Source organism: Vulpes vulpes, chromosome 10, assembly GCF_048418805.1.
Source record: "Vulpes vulpes isolate BD-2025 chromosome 10, VulVul3, whole genome shotgun sequence".
In the NCBI taxonomy this organism is placed as follows: Eukaryota; Metazoa; Chordata; class Mammalia; order Carnivora; family Canidae; genus Vulpes; species Vulpes vulpes.
The window spans coordinates 7,339,040-7,359,964 of record NC_132789.1 but is presented as its reverse complement, the minus strand read 5'-3'; the positions used below and the strand labels follow the sequence as shown (position 1 = coordinate 7,359,964).

The following is a 20,925-nucleotide window of genomic DNA, read 5'->3' as shown; positions in this document are numbered from 1 at the left end:
TCCTGGGGAGCGTTGGCTGGAGGCTTAAATCCATTGTATTGGCTACGTCTTGGGTTATAGACACTGTTAGTCCATATAAATATCTTTCTTCATTTAATTCTTACTGTAGCTCTGTAAAATAGGTTGTTCCCCCCCCCCTCCAAAGAAAGTGAAGTTCAGAAAGGTCAGACATCTATCCAAGTCTGCCAAGTGGTCAGGAGGGTGGGGACACAGTCTCTTTCCCCATTCCTGTGGCCAGTGGCAGGTAACAGGTGATAATGAAAGAGTGCTTCTCATTAGAAAGGGCTGTTCTTGTTCTTGAGAGTCTGCCTATAGTGAGAGCCACACTGTGTTTCCACCTGAAGAGGGTGGCCTGGCCTGAGATTCTGTTGGTAGTGAATTTTTGTGACACGAATTTATCACTGGGGCACAGTGGATGGGATCGGGTTTCCTAGGCAAAATCTGGGATTTTGACTTAAGAAGAATCAGGTGTTCTTCATCTTCCTTATGCCAGGAAAGTGGATTGGACTCCTGCAATAATAAGACTCTGAAATTTTACAGTTAAAAAATCAGTCTAAATGGTTGGCTTAGAATTTCCTCCAAATTTCTCTCCCTACTTTTCCTTCTTCTCCTCCCAAATGCGCCCTGGTTCCCAGAGACTGAGAGATGAGAAAACAAAATCTTGCCATTTGATTCAATTTTATATACCACAAGTTCCTCCTGCCCTGCTCATTTGTTGGCTTCATTTGTAAGTATGCAGGGAAAAAAATCAGCATATTAAGGATTTCAGTTTTGAGAAAATAGACGTCCATTGCTTTTTTTTTGACTGCTTTTTTTTTCCTGCACTGTAGTTTGTTAAATGATTTGTGCCTTAGATATGCTCATTTTATTTTTGTCTGTTTTCTTAGGAGTCCTTGAAGGAGAGGTAAATGAAAGAGAGATAAGTTACCCTGACCTTGATATTTTATAGCACTGTAGTAACCAAGGTGTGTTTATCCTCCCATGGAGCTGTAAAGACACACTTTTCTTGTTTAAGCACTTTTAACGACAGTTGACATAGAAAATGCCCATGCAGCAGGGTTCCTAATCTATGTCTGAGGTTAAAACAGATTTGCTAATGAACTGAAACCTCATCTTCTACCACTGTTTTCAAGTTTGATTTTATGAATAGCAAATTGTTGCTTTTGACAGAAAGACCAGAGTGAAAATGAGCGTATCATGAAGACAAGGATGTAGGTATTTTGAGTGCCGATAAAGATGAAACATGTCCACACATCTCAGGAGATCGTCAGCAGAAGGGCTGCATGGTGCAGTTGGGGTGGTGCAGAGATTTACAGTGTTTCTGAAATAGATGCCAGCCTCAGATGATCTCACTTGCCTTCGTTTGAGTGAGTGAGCCCCAGCTCTCCCCCAGACTTCCTACTTGGGTGGCTGACAAATTGATGAAAATGCATGCATGGGAGGGAGATAAGAAGAGGGAGAGCTTTAGGGTGACAGCTGATTCTCAGTAGCAGATGGAAGGGAGAATGTCTTTAGCAGGCAAAGGTAAAAACTGATTTCATTTTGGAAATTTCTATTGTGTGAGGAGGACCATATAAACTTCTTTTGTTTGTGGTTTTTATTTTTATTTTTTTAATTAGGGTTTTTTTTTTTAAATATTTTATTTCTTTATTTGACAGCACAGGCAGGGGGAACAGCAGGCAGAGTGAGAGGGAGAAGCAAGGCCAGGGGTGAGGGCTGGCCTAATCCAAGTGGGCCTCTGTGGACAGTAGGAATACACTGGTGTTTTCACTCTGGAGGTCATTCAGCACATACTCAAGGGCCCGTTGTGTGGTGGCACGGTGCTGGGGACGAGAACACGTATTAGTCGAGGGAAGAGACCTGGTTACCCCCTTAAAGAAAGTGCAGTCTGATTGTAGACACAGTCAACATACCCATCAGTAGGTAATGGCAGACTGTGGTGGGTACAGGGCGTTGGGAGAGAACATAGCTAATAATTTACACAGAGAGTGGTCCAGGAGGGCTCCTGTGGGAAGCTAATATCTACAAGATGAAGGAGTCAGCCGACTGAGTGAAGTGCTTGTTTATGCCAGTTGTGGGCAGCTGGGAGACTCTACCTTAATGAGTATTTAGGGACTGTGTTCTACCTCATATGCTGTGGGAACCCTTGCAGGAGTTTCAACAGGGGCATTCTTGAGGTTATCCTGACATGTGGGTAGGGGGAGGTGAGGGAAAGAGTGTAGGCTCTGGCAGGTTCAGGACAAGCCCCTCTACTGAGGGAAGGGGGAGGAAAAGCTGGTGAAGGGGAGAGCAGCAGCCTGGCATAGAAGTAGGTGGTGCAGTGGGTGAGGGTCAGGGGGTGGGGTAGGGGCAGGTGAGGTGAGGTGTGGTGTGTCAGGTGAGGTAGGGAAGGGACTGATTTGATGGTGTAGAGGTTGTTGGCGTCCTTGGCAAGAGCAGGTTTGTTGGCTGTTGAGGCAGAAGCCAGGATCCATCAGTGTCCACACTGTCTATCTTCCACTTTCATACTTCACCCTATAGAAATAGCACCTCCCAACTCCCTCTCCACCTTGTTTTTGACCCGTACCACTGAGTGCTCCTGACATAACACATACTTGGTTTTCTGTCTTTCCCCATAGAATATAAGCTCTATTGGGCTAGAAATGTTTTGTTGGCTGCTCTATCAGTAGCTAGAACAGTATTAAATAAGTGACTCCGGATAGTATCATGAAGAAAGTAATGTCTCAGCTGGATTAACCTGGCTACAGTATTCATGCTGTATAGCCTACCTGTGACCTGAAAATGTTCTAATTCTTATCATCAACTCATTTCTTTTGTTAAGCAGCATTTTACACAGGTAATAGATGCTACATAGAGTTAACTTACTAGCTCTAGCTCCTACCCCTAAAAAGCTAGGATTTGATAGATGTACCCATACCTACTTATCCTGTTGTCACTGCCACCCTTGTTACTGTCAGGATCTAGGGTTTTAAATTCAAAGGAGAACAGATTTCATGGGTTTTCTTTAATTGTCAAAGCTGACTTTCAGAAAAGGAGCCAAGGTTTTTTTTTTTTTTTTTTAAGATGTTATTTATTTATTCATGAGATACAGAGAGAGAGGCAGAGACACAGGCATAGGGAGAAGCAGGCTCCATGCAGGGAGCCTGACGTGGGATTCGATCCTGAGTCTCCAGGATCAGGCCCTGGGCTGAAGGCGGTGCTAAACTGCCTGGAGCCAATGTTTTTAAAGCCTATTTATAGGTCTTGGCTACCTGGAGAGTGTTACCTTATCCTTTGAAATGCATCAGATAGCTTCAAATTTCTCTGCCTTTTAAGTGGGTTAGGTAGCTGTGTCTTGAAAAAAGTGTCTTGAAAATGACTAATATGGTAATAATAACAAATTTGTTTCTTGCCGGTATTCATAGGAACTCAGAAACATCTGCTGATCTATTTCTATTACATCTGTGATAGTTTCTAGAGTCCTGACTCCAGGTGTGTACTCTGGCTGGAGACCTTTGTTAATTTACTTCCTCTTTAAGCCAGATGTCTATATCAGGGTGGAGTTTTTCTTCCTTCACATAAAAATCTTAACGTTGGTGAATATGTGAACCTAATTACCTTTATGCGTAGGTGGATAAAAGTGCTAGAAAATGACGGGATTCTTTGAGGGTAGTTACTCCTAGTGCTGATATGATAGAAGCTTCTGACTTGTGTCAGTGTCTGTGGCTTAGCCACTTTGATCAGGGTGAGGGTGGTAGTTGCCATATTAGCTGTGGGTGTGTCTGTGTGTCTGTGTACAGTAAAATGTAGACAGTGTTTGTGTTTGGGTATGTGTGTTTTATTTTGCTGGTTTAGCTTTCTAAATTTTCTTTTTATACTTTAAAACATTAATAGAATATATGATTTGAAATGTGAAGGACATAGATGAAGTAGATTATAGAATACTAGACAGCTTCAGATTTCTCTGATATTTTAAGTAGGGTAAGTGGCTTGAATAAGTGGAGAAACATATACTGATTTAGGATGGAGATGACCTGAATGGAATGGTCAGCCCTGCCCACATTAATTCATTTATTAAGTGTGACTCTACTAAAAATATTAGAATAGTTGTCTTTTGAGATTTGACAATGTGATTTTAAGGTTGGAACATGGAAGAGTAAATAGGCAAGGATTCTAACATTTAAAAAAAAAAAGGGCACCAACCTAAACTAGATAGAAAAGTATATTACAAATTTGTAATTATTGGGATCCCTGGGTGGTGCAGCGGTTTGGAGCCTTCCTTTGGCCCAGGGCGTGATCCTGGAGACCCGGGATCGAGTCCCACGTCGGGCTCCCGGTGCATGGAGCCTGCTTCTCCCTCTGCCTGTGCCTCTCTCTCTCTCTCTCTCTCTGTGACTATCATAAATAAATTTTTAAAAAATTCAAATTTATAATTATTAAGTCAGTGTAATACTAGCATAGAGTTGGATGTGAATCAGTGATATGAAGCCCCAGAACAGACCCTAGTGTATATTATAATTTAATATATGTTAATGGAAGTTTCATAAGTTAGTTGCAGAAGGTGAGACAATCAGATAGCTAATCAGCATCTATTTTGGTGAGCTATGTAAAGAAATAAATTGATTTTCCCTCCAGATGAATCAGAGTTAAATATAAAAAGTGAAACCATTAAAAACACCTGCACAAAACACCAAAAGAAATAGGATGTTTAGAAGTCGTGCCAAATACATATACAGGAATGTGGTGTATGATAAAGATGGTATTTTAATCCAGCAGAGGAAAGATGGATTACTTAGTAAATAAGTAGGAACCATTGACTAAAGCAGGATCCCATTAACACTCATTACATCAAAGTAAATTCCAGTTGGAGCCAAGACTTGACTGTAAAATGTGAAGTTGTGAAAGCACTGGAAGAAGGCACAGTTTCACAGTCTTGGTGTGGAAAAAGCCTTTTTAAGTAGACTCAAAAAAGTAGAAACAGTAAAGACTTTAAAATTTTTGACTACATTAATGACAATTTTTTACTAAAAATAACAAAACCCTCCTATCCATACAAGAAGTGAGTAGGGCAGAAACCAAAGAAAGCACACAGTAAATGGTCAAGGCAAAGATAGACTGTCAAGGCAAAGACAGACCATCAAGATGGGCGCACAATAACTGATGTATGTGTTGCAAACATTCCCACCGCATTAAGATCTCTCACACAGCACAAAACAAGGAGGTGTGTGGATAAGTCACATGAAAATTCCAACGACCAATAAACATAAAATGATATAAGTGGGATCCAAAAAATCAACTGATTTTTTGCTTGTTGCCTTTGCAGACATTAATAGGAACTAATGAAAATGCTGGTTTGAGGAACTAGACACTCACTATTCACTGCTGTTGGAAGTGTAAATTAGTATAAACTTCGATTCTTTGGAACAAAATTATAAATATACACATACTCTCTGATTCAGTTTTTAAGTTTCTAGGAATTTATCTTACAGGAACAGACATGCAATTTATACAAAAATGTAAGTAGCAGGATGTTCATTACAGCATTGTTTTTTTTTTTTAAGATTTTATTTATTTATGCATGAGAGACACAGAGAGAGAAAGAGAGAGAGAGGCAGAGACACAGGCAGAGGGAGAAGCAGGCTCCATGCAGGGAGCCTGATGTGGGACTCGATCCTAGGTCTCCAGGATCACCCCATGGGCTGAAGGCGGCACCAAACCGCTGAGCCACCTGGGCTGCCATAGCATTGTTTATAAAAGTGAAAAATAGAAACATGTGTCCATTAGTATAAATGAATGTCTATTTATGGAGAAACAGTTAAGTAGATTGTGATAAATATATACTGCCAATAAAAAGAATATAAAACCATATTTATTGGCGTAATAAGATACAAATAACATATATAAAAATGGGTTATAAAACAGAATTATGATCCAACATATTTAACTATTATGTTTATTCATATATATGTATATTACAAGGACTTAAGGCCAACTACAAAGTTAGGGAGAATAGTCCACAAGACCGTCCTTGCTTCTAACACCAATGTATAAATTGAAGGAGTTCCCAAAACTATCTTCAAATTGAACAATTCTCAAGAAGGACTCACAGAACTTGCTGAAAACTTATATTCTTCATTACAATTTATTACAGAGAAAAGCTTCTATTGAATCAGCCAAGAGAAGGGGTGCATAGGGCAGAGTTGAAGAGGTATTCAGATGCAGAACTTCTGGCTGTCCTCTTCTAGTGGCCTTACTTCCGTCTTGCCACAGTGTGTGACAGGGCACACAGAGAATTGCCAACCAGGGAAGCTCACCTGAGTCTTTGGTGTTCATAGTTTTTATGGGGTTCAGTCACATACTGTGACCACTTTCTGGTCTCCAGCCCCTCCTGGAGATCTGGCTAATACCTTTAGTTATCAGTTCCTCTGGGGATTGGAATTGATACCTTGTGGTCCAAAGCCCCTATATCGGGAGTATCCTAAGACCAAAGCCCCCAGGCAAACAGAGACACTCCAGTCAGGCAGGACATTCCAGGGGCATAGATAGAGGTCACCTCCCAGGAGCCAAGGGCAAAGGCCAGACTCTCCTTGGATAAGGTTATTTCATTTCTTCACTACACAATATTTTCACCAAAATGTAGATGATGGTTATTTCTAGGTAGTGGAATTGCAGCTCACTTTGCATTTGTTTGTACTATTTTGTATTGTTTTGAATTTTCTTCCAGTGTGGGTGTATAATTAAAATCAGTAAGACTAAAAAAGCTAAAAAAGAGATTAATGGAAACAATCTCTGGATGGGGTGGATGGGGGGAGCAGCGAAGCAATAAAAGAAATGATAAAGAAGACTTGTAGATATGGATGCACAAGTATATAACCTACTTATCTGAACATACACTATATAAGAATTAAAACTCCAAACCTTAAGGGAAACATTTGCAGAAACATCACAGGTTAGTATTATGGTGTTACCAACATAGCAAGAGAAAAATGGCAAACATTTTAACATGTGAAAATTGAGTAAAATTTGTAGTCTAGTTAACAGTAGTATGCCAGAATTGGTTTCCTAGTGGTGAGATTGTGCTCACAGCTACAGAGGATGCCACCCTGGGAATAGCTGGGGACTCTTTGTGCTATTTTTATTTTATTTTTAAAGATTTTATTTATTTATTTATTTATTTATTTATTTATTTATTTATTAGAGAGAAAGAACACAAGCAGAGGGAGCAGCATAGGAAAAGAGAAGGAGATTCCCTGCTGAGCAAGGAGCCTTGAGGCAGGGCTTGATCCCAGGACCCTGGGATTATGACCTGAGCTGAAGGCAGATACTTAACCAAGTCCCCCAGGCACCCCTTTCTGTGCTTTTACAACTTCCCATGAATCTACAATTATTTCAAAATAAAAGTTTTTTAAAAGATAGAGTTTTTAAAAAGACACAGCAGCTCATAAAGTAAAAAAGACACATGGCTAATGCACATTTTAAGTATTAAAATTTATTAACAAATGATGCAAACTGAAGTGATATACTGCTTTTTATTTCTTTAAATCTGGTCCCATACCCAGTCTAGAGGAGTCAGAACACCCTGGGTTCTAGAGTCAAGTTTATTTTCCTGGCAGATAGATGAATCTGGCTTTAAATGGTACCCTATCCCGATCCTGCTCCTGCCAGTAAGTCCAGGCTTAAAGCTCAGCAACGTGCCCCAGAACCGACTGCTATATTCAGTAGCGTGCCCCAGCACCGACTGCTATTCAGTAGCGTGCCCCAGCATTGACTGTCACTCCCTCTGCCCTTCCACGTCTTACCTGTAATCCTCCCTGTAAGGTGGACATCATCACCATTTTATAGAAGGTGGGGCTTAGACAGCTCATGTCATTTGTCCAGAAATGGAAACCACTCTTCTTTCCCTGTTGGCTTGGAAATGATATAAGCATGGCAGTGTCTGTCCCCTTGTAGAAGGCTAGAACACAGGAGAGAGTGCTCCCAGCAAGGACACAGGTCACCAGCATTCACAGACAGGGTGAAGGAGAGGTCACCACTGCAGCTACTCTGATTTTGCCTGGTTTCAACTCCTTCAAGTTGCTTTAATTTTTGAAGGTTGTAGAAATGATTACTCCCTGCTTTTTACCAAAACAAACACAGACCCTCCCAAACATGCTCACACATGAGGGCAGATGCACACCTAGATGCACTAGCACATATGTATTCACAAGTGTGCTCATACACACACCATCACACATGCATACCACACACCTGCACACACATACATGCCTCACATATCACACACACTGTATATACATCATACACAACACACATTCGGTCATCTTGTCAGCAGGGCAGACCTGGGACCAAGACCTCAGGATACCATGTTCTTGCCTTGCTGTGTTTGCCCTTAGAATCTGCTTCTCCAACAGAACTTTCTCTGAATATAAAAAAATAAAATAGACACCAAGCAACCCACAAGGAGGATGGATTGCAGGTACAGTGGAGAGGACCCATGTTTAGGCATGGGAGCAGGGCCTGACAACCTCACGAGTTTCCTTTGGGAGGAGGCTCTCCTTGGGCAGAAGGCCCAGGGCAGAGGCCCACGGCTCAGGCAATTCTGTTAAACACATTGCCCTCCTCCTGCCATGCCTCTCGCTGTGCGTGCTCCCCACGTCTTGGCTCCTCAATGAACCTTTGTCTGTCTGGAGCCTGTTAGTTTTGGCTCCTAGCAGCCTGTGGAATCAGGCCCAGATCCCAGGAAAGCCAATAGAGACCGCTCTTTTGAAGAAAAAGAGAATCCTGGAAGAGAGACCAGTCTGAGCATTATTCATCCACTCACTCATTAAAGAAACCACTTACTAAGCATTAGCCTCATATTTGGGTCTAGTTCACAAAACTGACTTGCACATAAATTTTGTATCTGCTTATGTGATTAATTGCCATCACCAATTAACTAGAAGCCTAATTGACTAGAAGCCCTATTAGAAGGTCTTGAACTATACCTGGTCTTTTTGCCTTATTTACTTTGAAAAAATAACATATTCTTGTATTATATTTAAGCAGTATAAATCAGTAAACAGTGAAAACTAATTCTCCAACTGAATCCCTTAATCTCTGCTTTAGCTCTCTGAAGGGAAATCACTGTTTCCCTGTCCCTGTTTCTGAGACTAACTGACAGGCAGTCTCCGTCCTGCCACCCCCTCCCATCCCCCGCTGTGTCTTGTGTGCCTATCTCCCTGTTACAAATACACGTGGTGGCCATGACTGTGCATCTTGCACCTTAGTTTTCTTCTCATTTCATGCAACTTGTTGATCTTGCCTGTAAATCAGCACATAAAATGTATGCTGTGATTTTAGTTGCTCCATAGTGTCCATCTGTGTGGATACAGCACAGTTGTTTTTTTTTTTTTTTTTTTTAAAGATTATATTTATTTATTTGTGAAAGATGCAGAGAAAGAGAGGCAGAGACACAGGCAGAGGGAGAAGCAGGCCCCATGCAGGAAGCCCGATGTGGGACTCGATCCCGGGACTCCAGGATCACGCCCTGGGCTAAAGGCAGGCGCTAAACCTACAGCACAGTTTTTAAACCATTTTGCTTTGATGAGTGTGTACATTTCCAGCCTTTTGCTGCCACGTCAGTGCTGCCGTGTGATGTCTTCCCATATGTGTCCTTGTGCACATGTGAGTCTGCAGAATCAGGTCCTGACAGTGGAACTGTGAGTCAAAGGGATGTGCATCGAAAGTGTTGACACACTCTGCTTGTCCTCCAGCCATCCTTCTGTTCCCAGTGCCAGCTTAATGATCAGAACTCTTTCCCCTGCCAGAGTGCTGAATTGTTAGGGAAATGAAACAGAAGTTGATCCCCAGCAGCACTATTCACGACAGCCAAAAGGTGAAACAACAAATGTCCATCAGTGGGTGAAACAGTAAACAAATGTGGTCTGTCCACCCAGTGGGATATGATTCGGCCATGGAAAGGAACAAAGTACTAGGACATCTTACAATGTGGATGACCCTTGAAATTAGTGTGCTTGGTAAAAGAAGCCACACACAGATGGCCACCTATTTTATCATTCTGTTTACATGAAATGTCCAGAAGAAACAAACTCAGAGAGACAAAGTAGATTAGTGGTTGCCAGGGCAGGGGGAGTGACTGCTCCATGAGTACAGGGCTTCCTTTTGGGATGATGAAAACTGTTCTGAACCTAAGTAGCAGTGATGGGCACACAGCATTGTGAATGTGCTTAAAGCCACTGAATCATATGCTTTAAAATGGTTCAAATGGTAAATTCTATGTTATATGTACTTGACCACAATAAAGGAGAGTGAATAAATGGTAGTCAGACAAAATATTACCTTTATGGTTGACCAGGCTGAGGGTATGACTTACAGATGAACCCCAGACTGTTTCCAGGCAGTATGGGCAGTCCTGGACTAGGACGGGCCCCATCTGCCACCCCAGGCTCTGTAGGAGAACAGGAGAAATGGCAGCTTGCTCCTAAGAGGAGAGGAGGGGAAGGGCCTGGACCACGCACTCCAGTTCCTCCTTCTACACTCAGGATAACATACCCACTCTACCTTGCTAAGTGGGAATAAGGAGGCAGGACTAGGGAGGTCTTGCTGCTGGGGGTCCAGGAAGCATTTCTAGGAATGGCAAAGAAATACTGCTCTGTAACAAGCAAGTATGGTTCAGCGCAAATGAATGGGCTCCACGCCTCTTCTGGGACCTATAGTGACAGATCCTAGAGCCCTCTGCATGCTTTCTTCTAGAGAGAATGATCTGACTAGGAGTTAGGAGTTAATCCTACCTGGGATGGACAGAATCCATCCCATCTGGTCCCACCTACCCCTGTTCTTCTTAATTTCAGTTCCTGTCTGTGCAAAGCTTGCACTTTAATTTCCATTCCAAAGCAGTCTCTTGCCAGACCTCTGAAGAAGTCAGGGTTTGCTAGTCTATCCAACAACAGGTGTTCGTTTGTTTTTAAGATTTATTTACGGGAAGAAGGGCAGAGGGAGAGAGAGAGAGAAAACTCAAGCAGACTCCCCACTGAGTGAAGAGCCTGATGCAGGGCTCGATCCATGACCCTGAGATCATGACCTGAGTTGAAACCAAGAGTCAGCTGCTTAACCAGCTGAGCCCGTCAGGCGCTTTCCACCAATAGTTTTGAGAGACCTTTGTTGTATTCTGAATTTCCTATTTCAGGTCTGGAGCCTGTCTCCTAGGAGAGTGTCCATGGCAGGACAGTGTGAAGATTTTTCATTATGGAAAAGGTTAGCACTCACTTAGTAGCTCTGTATTTAAAAGTGCTTTCTGTGTGCCAGGCACTGTGCTGGGATGAGTCAGCCCTAGACCTTGGCCTTCCTAAGGTCTAGTTTGTAGTTTGGAGGAGAATCTTGAGGTCATTGTTCTGACAGGGAAGCCCATGGGGCATGTAGGAGGCAGTTTTGGGAGGTGAGGCCAGAAGAGGGCTTTGTTTATCGAGGAGAAACCAGTAGTCTTAGAAATTTTTGTAGTGTGTTTCTGGTTACACTTTGAAGAAGGAATGTGGTGGGGCCCCTAGGTGGCTCAGTCAAATGTCCAACTCTTGATTTAGGCTCAGGTCATGATTTCAGGGTTGTAAGATTGAGCCCTGTGTTGGGCTCTGTGCTGAGCCTGTGCTTAAGATTCTCCCTCTCTCTCCCTTTCCCCCCGCCTCCTGTCCCCCACCCCACCCCTAAAAAGAAGGAATGTAGCATAATCCTTAAGCCAAGAAATACCCCCATCAGCCATGTCTGGAGAATTTTTTAATGTGGGGCAGGGTTGGGGGGAGCAGAAGCCTGACTACTGATGCTTTCTGGGGCTACTGCTCTAGAGAGCTGTGTCAAGGAGTTGCACGTTCCCTTTTAGAAGTATATAGAGCAGCCCTTCCTAGTAGGTTCCCTGGCGAACTAGACATTGGGTATCCCACATGAAAAGGATCCAGTCCAGGTTTGGTCTGTGGATGTCTGCATAAGGAATGTCTCCTCTCCCCTCCTTGAAGATTGACAGTGACATCAGTGCACCAAAGGCTCTGAGAAGCCCATCAGTGAAGAAACTTAAAAGATTAACTTATCCTCAGGGATGCCTGGGTGGCTCAGCAGTTGAGCGCCTGCCTTCAGCTTAGAGCATGATCCCAGGTCTGGGAATCGAGTCCCACAATGAGCTCCCTGTGAGGAGCCTGTTCTCCCTCTGTCTGTGTCTCTGCCTCTCTGTGTGTGTGTCTCTCATGAATAAATAAAAATCTTAAAAAAAATATATATCCCCACATTTTTCTAAAAATGTGTCTATGGATTCCTTTTTCCTTTGTAGTACCTTGATATATGTATAGAACTGTATGTCCTGCTTCATATCTTGTCTTGAAATTTCTGTGGGCAAGGGGTGGTCAATCACCATAACATCCTAGTTGCTCTTTCACTGTCTCTACTTTCGTGGGTGTTTTAGGTTTTGGTTTGGGACTCACTTCTTTTTTTTTTTTTAAAGATTTATTTATTTATTTATGAGAAAGAGAGAGAGGGAGGCAGAGACACAGGAGGAGGGAGAAGCAGGCTCCATGCCGGGAGCCTGACGTGGGACTTGATCCCAGGACTCCAGGAACGCGCCCAGGCCAAAGGCAGGCAATTAAACCGCTAAGCCACCCAGGGATCCCCTGGACTCACTTCTTTGTGTTGGTTGAGCACCACCTGTTGACTGTGAAGGTATTACAGGAATCTGGGACGATGATGCGGAACCAGTTGTATATTCTGAACTCCTATGTATTTGTGCTGAGGTTTGACCAAATTTGACAAACATCAAGGAAAAGCGAGCTATTTCAGCAAGCGAAGAGGAAGAAAAGGAGAACCCCAAGCTGCCCCCTGTCCAGTTTGGTTTCTTGCCCGCAGGGTTTGAGCTCTCTTTGCATCTTCCCACCTCTTCATTGTATGTAATTGAAGATCCAGTGTCATCTGATGTCTTTGAGAAGGTGGCCTTCTGCACACATCAGCCACTTTTTTTTTTTTTTTTTTTAACAAAGCAGGGGTGAGGTTCGGTTTGTAGTTAAGTGCAACAGTCAGTTCTCAACAGAACACTGCAGGACACCAAAGGTTGTTCTCTTCCCCAGGGTCCTTGTTCCCACTGCAGCCCTTCTACTTCTGTCCTCCGCTGCCATCTCTGGAGGTGGCGAACACCTCCGCAGGATGCCACAGAGAAAGCGGCCTTTGAATCCTGGCTTCAGCATGAGGAAGCTATCAATTACAGAAAAAGTGTTTTTTTCCCCTTAAGGAGGTAAAAACGGGGACAGTTTTTTGTTTTGTTTTGTTTTGTTTCCTGGAACCACCTTCCAAGTTGCTGGGAGGTCTTGGAGAGGAGGGGAAAGAGGGTTGGTTTTGCCAAGCTGTGGCACCTGCTCTGTGTGCTGTGTGCTCTGCTCTCCAGCCTGGCATAAATCACCCCACACACCTCCCACCAGCCTCATGCAGGAAGGAGCTCTTGACCAGGCGTGTTGTTGCTCACCTGAGGGCCATCACAGGCAGGCAGAAGAGCAGCAAGGACCACGCCCTATCTCAGGGTTGAACCCAGTTTCCTTATCCTCCAGATGGTACCTGAGATGTCACCTCCTCCAGAAAGCCTCCCCTGACTATTCAGACTGGCTTGGTTATGCGACTTTATGCTCCCACAGCCATCTGCTCTTCCTTGTGACCCCTCAGCACCTGGTATGCTCCACAGGGGTAGGACCTCATGTGCCCCATCTGTTCCTGTCCTCCATTTGTAGCATTCATCCCTTGTCCAATGAGTGAGTGAGACCCAGTGCCTGCCTTCAAAGCACTTAGACCTCTGACCAGGTCTTTGTTCACTGGTATCAAGGGTGGGACTGTGGGCGTCACCTTTTGCCTCTTGTGGAGAAGGAAGAGCCGCATCACAGTGGGGACAAACACAAAAGAAAGGACTTCTCAAGTCAGGAGCTGTGAAAACTCAGGGCTTTCACTTAATAACTTAAATCCAGATAATTGAGGTGGTTATGAATAACATTTTGCTGTAGGGTTTACCAGTTATATGTGTCTAAGTGTATATGTACATACACACAACACTGTCTCTCATTTAATCCTTATTAAAACACTCTGGAGGGGACGGTATCATCTTGAGTTTACCCAGGAAGCTGGTGTGTCAAACAAGTTACCTGCCTGCAAAAACTGCCCACTACAGCAGAGGCTCAAGACCTGGGTGCTAGCTGCTGGCCACTGAACCTAAGTGAAAGCGGACCACTTAGAGGTGGGTTAGGAGTACCTTTGGACTGGGAAGAAATGGCAAGGAAAGTATCTGACGGGTTGGAAGCATCCAACCCTCTGTCTGTTCCTCAGATTCTGTAAGGGCGGCCTATGACATTTTCTCTCTGGGGGCCATGGCCTTCTGGCCTGTGTGCTTCAAAGCCTGGCTCACTGAGTTAGGTGGGAGAGGCACGAGGTCTTTGCCAGGTCCACAGCCAGGGGTTTTGCTTTTTAACCCAGATTCTCAGGTTCAGGTAGGATTTACTGCTTGGATACTATCTTTGGAGACCCCATTGCTGTTCCTCACGAGATTTCTGAGTGGGTTTGCAGAAGAGGCAGAGCCAGGGCTCACAGTCAGGTAGAACCACCAGAACCCCTAGGGTATAGACTAAAGATCATGCCTTGCCCGTCTCAAGCCTTCTGAAAAAGGGAAGGCCTGGGCCAACTGCCCAGAGGTGGCTTCTGACACACACTTAGAAAACTAAACTGTCTGAGAAGGCTGTGCCACTGGGAAGTGTTCCTCATCTGCTGCTATTAGCTTGATGTGCAAGGACTCCTTAACTCATCCACAGAAGAATTAATCCAAGGCCCTGCTATATACCAGGGTCTATGTTAGGTACTTAAGGTGATACCTGATGGGCCCTCCCCTCAGCAAGCTGCAGGGTACTGCATGGAGGTTTGGTTGTGGGCACCGCTCTATGTGAGTGCCACCTTTGAGTTTGAATGGTGCTCAGGGACCCTGAAGGAGTCATCAGCAAAGGTGAGGCCAGTGCCAGCACAGAGGAGATTGTACTGGAGTAGGTGGCAGAAGGAGCATCCTGAGCATGAGGACCATGTGTGCACAGGTCTGGGGGCAGGAGAGGGCCCCACAGGCTTGAAGGCCAGTGGGATATTTGTGTGCCCATATTCTAAGTGCCTCTTGGGGACTGGTGGCAGAGGAGGTGGACAAAGGTAAAGGAGCTTGGCTTTTTTTTTTTAATTTTTTTTTTTTTTAAATTTATGATAGGCACACAGTGAGAGAGAGAGAGGCAGAGACACAGGCAGAGGGAGAAGCAGGCTCCATGCACCAGGAGCCCGATGTGGGATTCAATCCCAGATCTCCAGGATTGTGCCCTGGGCCAAAGGCAGGCACTAAACTGCTGCGCCACCCAGGGATCCCAGGAGCTTGGCTTTCATTCATTTGCCAGCAGATTTCTCTTTTTTCTTCCTGCCTTGGCCCCTGTCCCCACTTTATTGGGTTGTAACTGACATACAGCATTGCATAGATTGAAGTAAGGTGTACAATGTGATGACTTGATATATTGAAAAATCAGAAGATTTTTAACTTTAATTATGGAATTTAAAAAAAAAAAGATTTTATTTATTTATTCATGAGAGAGAGAGAGAGGTGCAGAGACAGGCAGAGGGAGAAGCAGGCTCCATGCAGGGAGCCCGATGTGGGACTCGATCCCAGGTTTCCAGGACCACACCCTGGGCTGAAGGTGGCGCTAAACCGCTGAGCCACCTAGGCTGCCCTGATTATGGAATCTTTAAAAAAATTTTATTGGGACGCCTGGGTGGCTCAGCAGTTGAGCATCTGCCTTCAGTTCAGGGAGTGATCCCCAAGTTCTGGGATCGAGTAAAATAAAATCTTTAGATTTTATTTATTTTTTCATGAGAGACAAAGAGGGTAGGGGCAGAGACAGAGGCAGAGAGAAGCAGGCTCCCTGCAAGGAGCCCGACATGGGACTCGATCCTGAGACCCCGTGATCATGCCCTGAGCGGAAGGCAGACACTCAACCGCTGAGCCACCCAGGGGTCCCATTAATTATGGAGTATTTAAAAGACAAGTCAAAGTTGATAGACTAATAGTGAACCTGTATGCTGTTGTCCCACTCCAACACTTACCAGCCTGTGGCCAGTCCTGTCCCCTCTGAGCTGATATCACCACTACTCCCACCTCCCCTCTTCCCTACTGTGGATCACTTTGAAGAAATCCCAAAGTGATTTGCGTCTTCTATTAAGCCTAGCCTATGGCTTGTGATGGATTAATCCAGAATTTTGAGGCCTGGAGTGAGTGGGTAGCGCTTTTTAATTTCATTTCATTTTCAGAGGAACCACTAAGTTTCTCTCTTTGTCTTACCTTTCAGTGGGAAGTTGGTGTCTCCGAAGTGGAAGAATTTCAAGGGCCTGAAGCTCCAGTGGAGAGACAAGATCCGGCTTAATAATGCCATCTGGCGGGCGTGGTACATGCAGTGTGAGTCCTATATGGGCTTCTGGCAGGAGGGAACTGCAGGGGCCCCAAGGTTCTACCACCTGGAGGCCTTTGCACTTGGGCCCCCAGAGCCCACTTATCAAACATTATGCCTCAAAAGGAAGCCTCTCTTGGGCTATCTGCAGCAGGAGGAAATCAAGCCCAGATCCTAATGAACTGGATACTTCTCAGGTGTCAGGCACAGGGGACCAGTCACGTGGTCTGTGTCGTGTTGTTGCCCATAATCTGCAGGAGACAGATGTGTTAGCCAGGTGCTCATAGCATAATATGCTCACTATTAGGTTGGACGCTTGGGCTCAGTGTTGTAAAGGCAGAGGAGGACAGAGGGGTTAGTTCTTTTCAGGAGAGTCAAGGAGGTTGTAGCAGAGAGGTGACATTTGAAGAGTCAGGGAACAGTTCCTATTTTCAGCAGGTCAAAGAAGATGCAGACCCAGACCTTATTCTATCTCTAGCTAGCTTTGTGCCAGTAGATCTGGTGAGCTTTGCAGGAGGTCAACATGCTTGGGGCATGCTTAGATTAGGCTGATGTTTCTCTTGATAAGCGACTCCCTTTCTTACTGATGAGCTACTGACAGATTCTTTTCCTTTATTCTCTGAAATCTCATTTTCAAGGGAAGGAGAAGGAAAGAACACTTGGGAGGGTCCCACCCTGAGGGAGATGTGGACTGAGGGGCTAGGGACTCCTTCAGGGTCTTGGTCATAGTGATGATGTCTCATCTTTTCTCTGCCCAGATTTGGAGAAGCGCAAGAATCCCGTGTGCCACTTCGTCACTCCACTAGATGGCTCTGTGGAAGTAGATGAGCATCGCAGGCCAGAGGTACTTGGCTCCTGACCATCTAACTGGAAAGGATCTGCCTAGGAGGAAGTGACTCTCTCAGGGCTGGGAATAGCGGTTAGATCCTGCAGGGGGAGTAAGGGGCACAGGGAGAAGGTCTGGCTGTGCTGTGCTGGCAACCATGGTGACCTTGCAAGGACCAGGATGTGAAAGCCTACAGAGGCTCCCCTCTTCTCAGGCTGGGCTGACCCAAAGACTGAGGGGTTCTCCCATTGGGGCTTACTCTTCTCTGTCCCTTAACATTGGTATCTCTCTGGAAGTCAGCAGGAAGGCCATCTGGGCTCTTTACAAGGCAGAAGTCTTTAACAGTTAAAGAATGACCTCAAGATCTTTATATACTGAGATGGAAAGATGCTGAAGAAATAGTAAATGAAAAAAAAAAAAGCAAGTCGTGCAGCAGTATTCTAGCAACTTTATGTTAATTTTTTTAAAGTGTGTATCTATGTAATTATATGCGTGTAGGAAGTCTAGAAGGATATACAGAATCCTTTATTTGTGCCTGTACCTTGGGGGAGGGTAATTAGAGTGAGGCAGGTACCCTTTATGCCCTTCTGCATTGTTTTAATGTTATCCAACCATGTCTCACTGTTAGAATAAAAGGGGAAACAATTAGAAAGTAACCCAATGAAAGACCCTTTGCAATGGAATGTGATCCAGTATTGGATAATATTAAGAAATACCAATTTGGTAGGTCTGGTGATAATACCGTATTGCTCATTGTGAAGATTCTTCACTGTCAGACACACAATGAAGTACTTTTAGGTGAAATTATGTGGGTCTTATGACATCTTGGAATTGCTTTAATATATTCCAGCCATAAACAAACAAACAAAAAAAGCTGTAAACAGCCATAAACCTGAAAGTGAGGCAGGTTCTCTGAGGCAGTCGTGCCTTCTTTGTCACTAGAGGTCTTCAGGGATATGATGGAAGGGGCTCACTTGCATGATGGGAAGGTTGAAGTAGCTCCTCTTGAAGTCACTTTCCACCTAAAATTTCACCCTTTGAAAATGTGGCAGAGTCTCCTGGGTAAGGGCATTCCATGCTACCCCCGTGATCTGTAGGGCTTTTCCAGTGCCTGGGTGAGGACCTTCTCCCTCTTCCCCACCTGAGCACTCTCTCTGACCTCTGCTACCGAACCGTGCTTGGTTATCTGAGGTCATGAAGTAAAAGCACATCTTTAGGGTAGAGGCTAGTCGTAGCACAGAAGAGGTGGGACACTTTGTAATGTGCATGTGGTCGGGTTCTCTGAGCTGGATTGCCTGGGGCTGACTGCCAGTGTCAGATGAGTCTTTATTTTCAGGTTCAGTTCTGACAATCACCCTCTTTTGATTCAAATCTGTATCTCTTCACAGGCCATCACCACTGAAGGGAAGTACTGGAAAAGCCGCATTGAGATTGTGATCCGGGAATATCACAAGTGGAGAACCTACTTCAAGAAAAGGGTATCTGGTTTGGGCTCCAAGAAGGGCGTGTTCAGGAAGCCCCCATAGGGGAGGGAAGGCTCTAAGTACTGTGTTCAGACACTGGCCCATCACTGCCCCTGTGGAACCCAATGTTCCAACCCAGCCCAAGTGATGGGCTTACTTTGGCCATTATCTGTGGTCTCAGTTTCTCTCACTGCTAGTTATTCCACAAACACTGGTTGCAAATCTCTTTTGTGTCTAGCCTGGGTTCAGGAATGACAGAGAGCAGGATCCCTCATGTGCCTCCCAGGGAGAAGAGGCCTGGATACTTCCTAGAGGAGAGGCTGAGGGCCTCCTCCCCTCCCAGCATCCCAGGTGACCACCCTGTCTCCCCTTTTCTCCACAGCTACAGCAACACAAGGATGAGGACCTTTCCAGCCTGGCTCAGGTGAGTGAGTGTGGGGGCCGTGAGGACCTCATGGGAACCCTCCTTTGACAAGAAACAGCAATGATGTGGATGGCCCGACAGTGAAGCCTGCAGCAGGAGGTGGTGAGGGCATGGACTATCTCTATAGCTCCAGGAGGGGCTGCCCTGCTTCTCACCTGGAGGCCATGCAGGCCAAGGAAACAGGCCAGTTTTCCCTGCTTCATGCATTCACCTCATCTTTTACAACAACCCTTACAGCTCTATAAAATAGGGTAACATACTTGCCTTGAGTGAGTGGGAATTTTGAGTTCACTAGTGCCCCTTTGATTTTTTTCTTCCCCCTCTGTTGGCGGTAGGATGATGACATGCTTTATTGGCACAAACGTGGGGATGGATGGAAGACCCCGGTCCCCATGGAGGAGGACCCACTGCTGGACACAGACATGCTCATGTCAGAATTCAGTGACACCCTCTTCTCAACGCTTTCCTCACACCAGCCGGTGGCCTGGCCCAACCCCCGGGAAATAGGTAACCCATCCCTAGATCCTTGACTTTGAACACATAGCTGGCTTCCTTCTCTGCCAGCTCTCCTCAACCCAGCGCCCCAGGGCAGGATTGGCTAACCTCACTGGCATCTGAGGGCCACGTGCATTGAGTAGGTGGGAACTGTAGGGGGGCCTTCCTGGGCAGCTGTCAGGCCCATGATGCCCCTGTGAGAAGACAGTGGGGATTTGGCCTGAATCAATTTTGTATTTCTGATACTGTCCCCTTAGCAGAGGATTTGTGCCTAGGCCAAGTGACAGGGCCTCTGACTCACTGGGAGGAAAATCAGAAACATTTCTGGGCATGACTTTTACCTGGCAGCATTCAGGCATCCAGTGAACACCTCAGGGAAGAGCCCATGACTAAGAACTGGGGATCTCTGCATAGCTGTTCACAGCTTCCTGGGAGTGTCTGTTCCCTGATCCTTATTTTACTTTTCTTATAAAAACTCTCTTTCCTGCCTTCTGAGGGTGGAGAATAGCCACAAACCCACAAGAAGGTAGAAATTCCAGCCAGCCGCCTGCATTTCTCCTTGGAAGAATCTAGAATGTAAACAGGGCCAGGAGAATCCATCCCACGCCTTTTATATGTTATTGCAGCATTGAGAAGGCAGAATGATTCCTCTGTCTCCTTTCTGATTCTTACAGCACATCTGGGAAACGCAGACATGATCCAGCCGGGGCTGATTCCTCTGCAGCCCAATCTGGACTTCATGGACACTTTCGAACCCTTCCAGGGTGAGGACAATGGGGCAGAGAGAGTATGGCTGCCTGGATCTCCCTTTGCCCAAGATAAAGCACCAAGATGGTGCTTCCCTTCATGGAGGGAACTGTTAGAATTGGCAACACGGGAGGACTTAAAATTTTTCCAGAACTACCTTTTTTTTTTTTTTTGGTAGTAATCGCAAGGTCTGGGAAGCTTTTCTGCCACAGGGTTCTCTCTGAAGGGAATTGCCATTCTCACTCCTGTGGTCTCAGATCCTCAGGTTTGCCCAGGACCGTAAGCAGTTCTCCCTGTAGGCAGCAGAGGGCGCTGGCAGCACAGCTGCCTCCCAGCAGTGTCCTGCAGTTAGAACTGGGCTAGTAAGAGCCACGGAACGCCAGGCTTGGGATGGGAGTATTTCAGACCCCACACTAGTTGCCAACATGAGCGGTTCCAATCAGAGGGCCTCTTTCTGCAGAGTTACCTCAGGGGGGATCACCCTCTGGCCATTGCATTCCTCTGGGTAAGATGGAGTTCAGTGCC

General features: G+C 45.2%; 1 protein-coding gene across 1 annotated transcript in view; it reads left to right on the top strand.

The window, feature by feature from the left end:
• MLXIP (MLX interacting protein) overlaps positions 1-20,925 on the top strand; it is a 59,966-nt gene that overhangs the window by 26,864 nt on the left and 12,177 nt on the right. The window contains exons 2-7 of the mRNA XM_072722770.1: positions 16,347-16,453; positions 17,204-17,289; positions 18,660-18,749; positions 19,117-19,158; positions 19,494-19,665; positions 20,328-20,417. Of these exons, the coding sequence (XP_072578871.1) occupies positions 16,347-16,453; positions 17,204-17,289; positions 18,660-18,749; positions 19,117-19,158; positions 19,494-19,665; positions 20,328-20,417 (587 nt within the window). The remainder of the gene's footprint in view (positions 1-16,346; positions 16,454-17,203; positions 17,290-18,659; positions 18,750-19,116; positions 19,159-19,493; positions 19,666-20,327; positions 20,418-20,925) is intronic.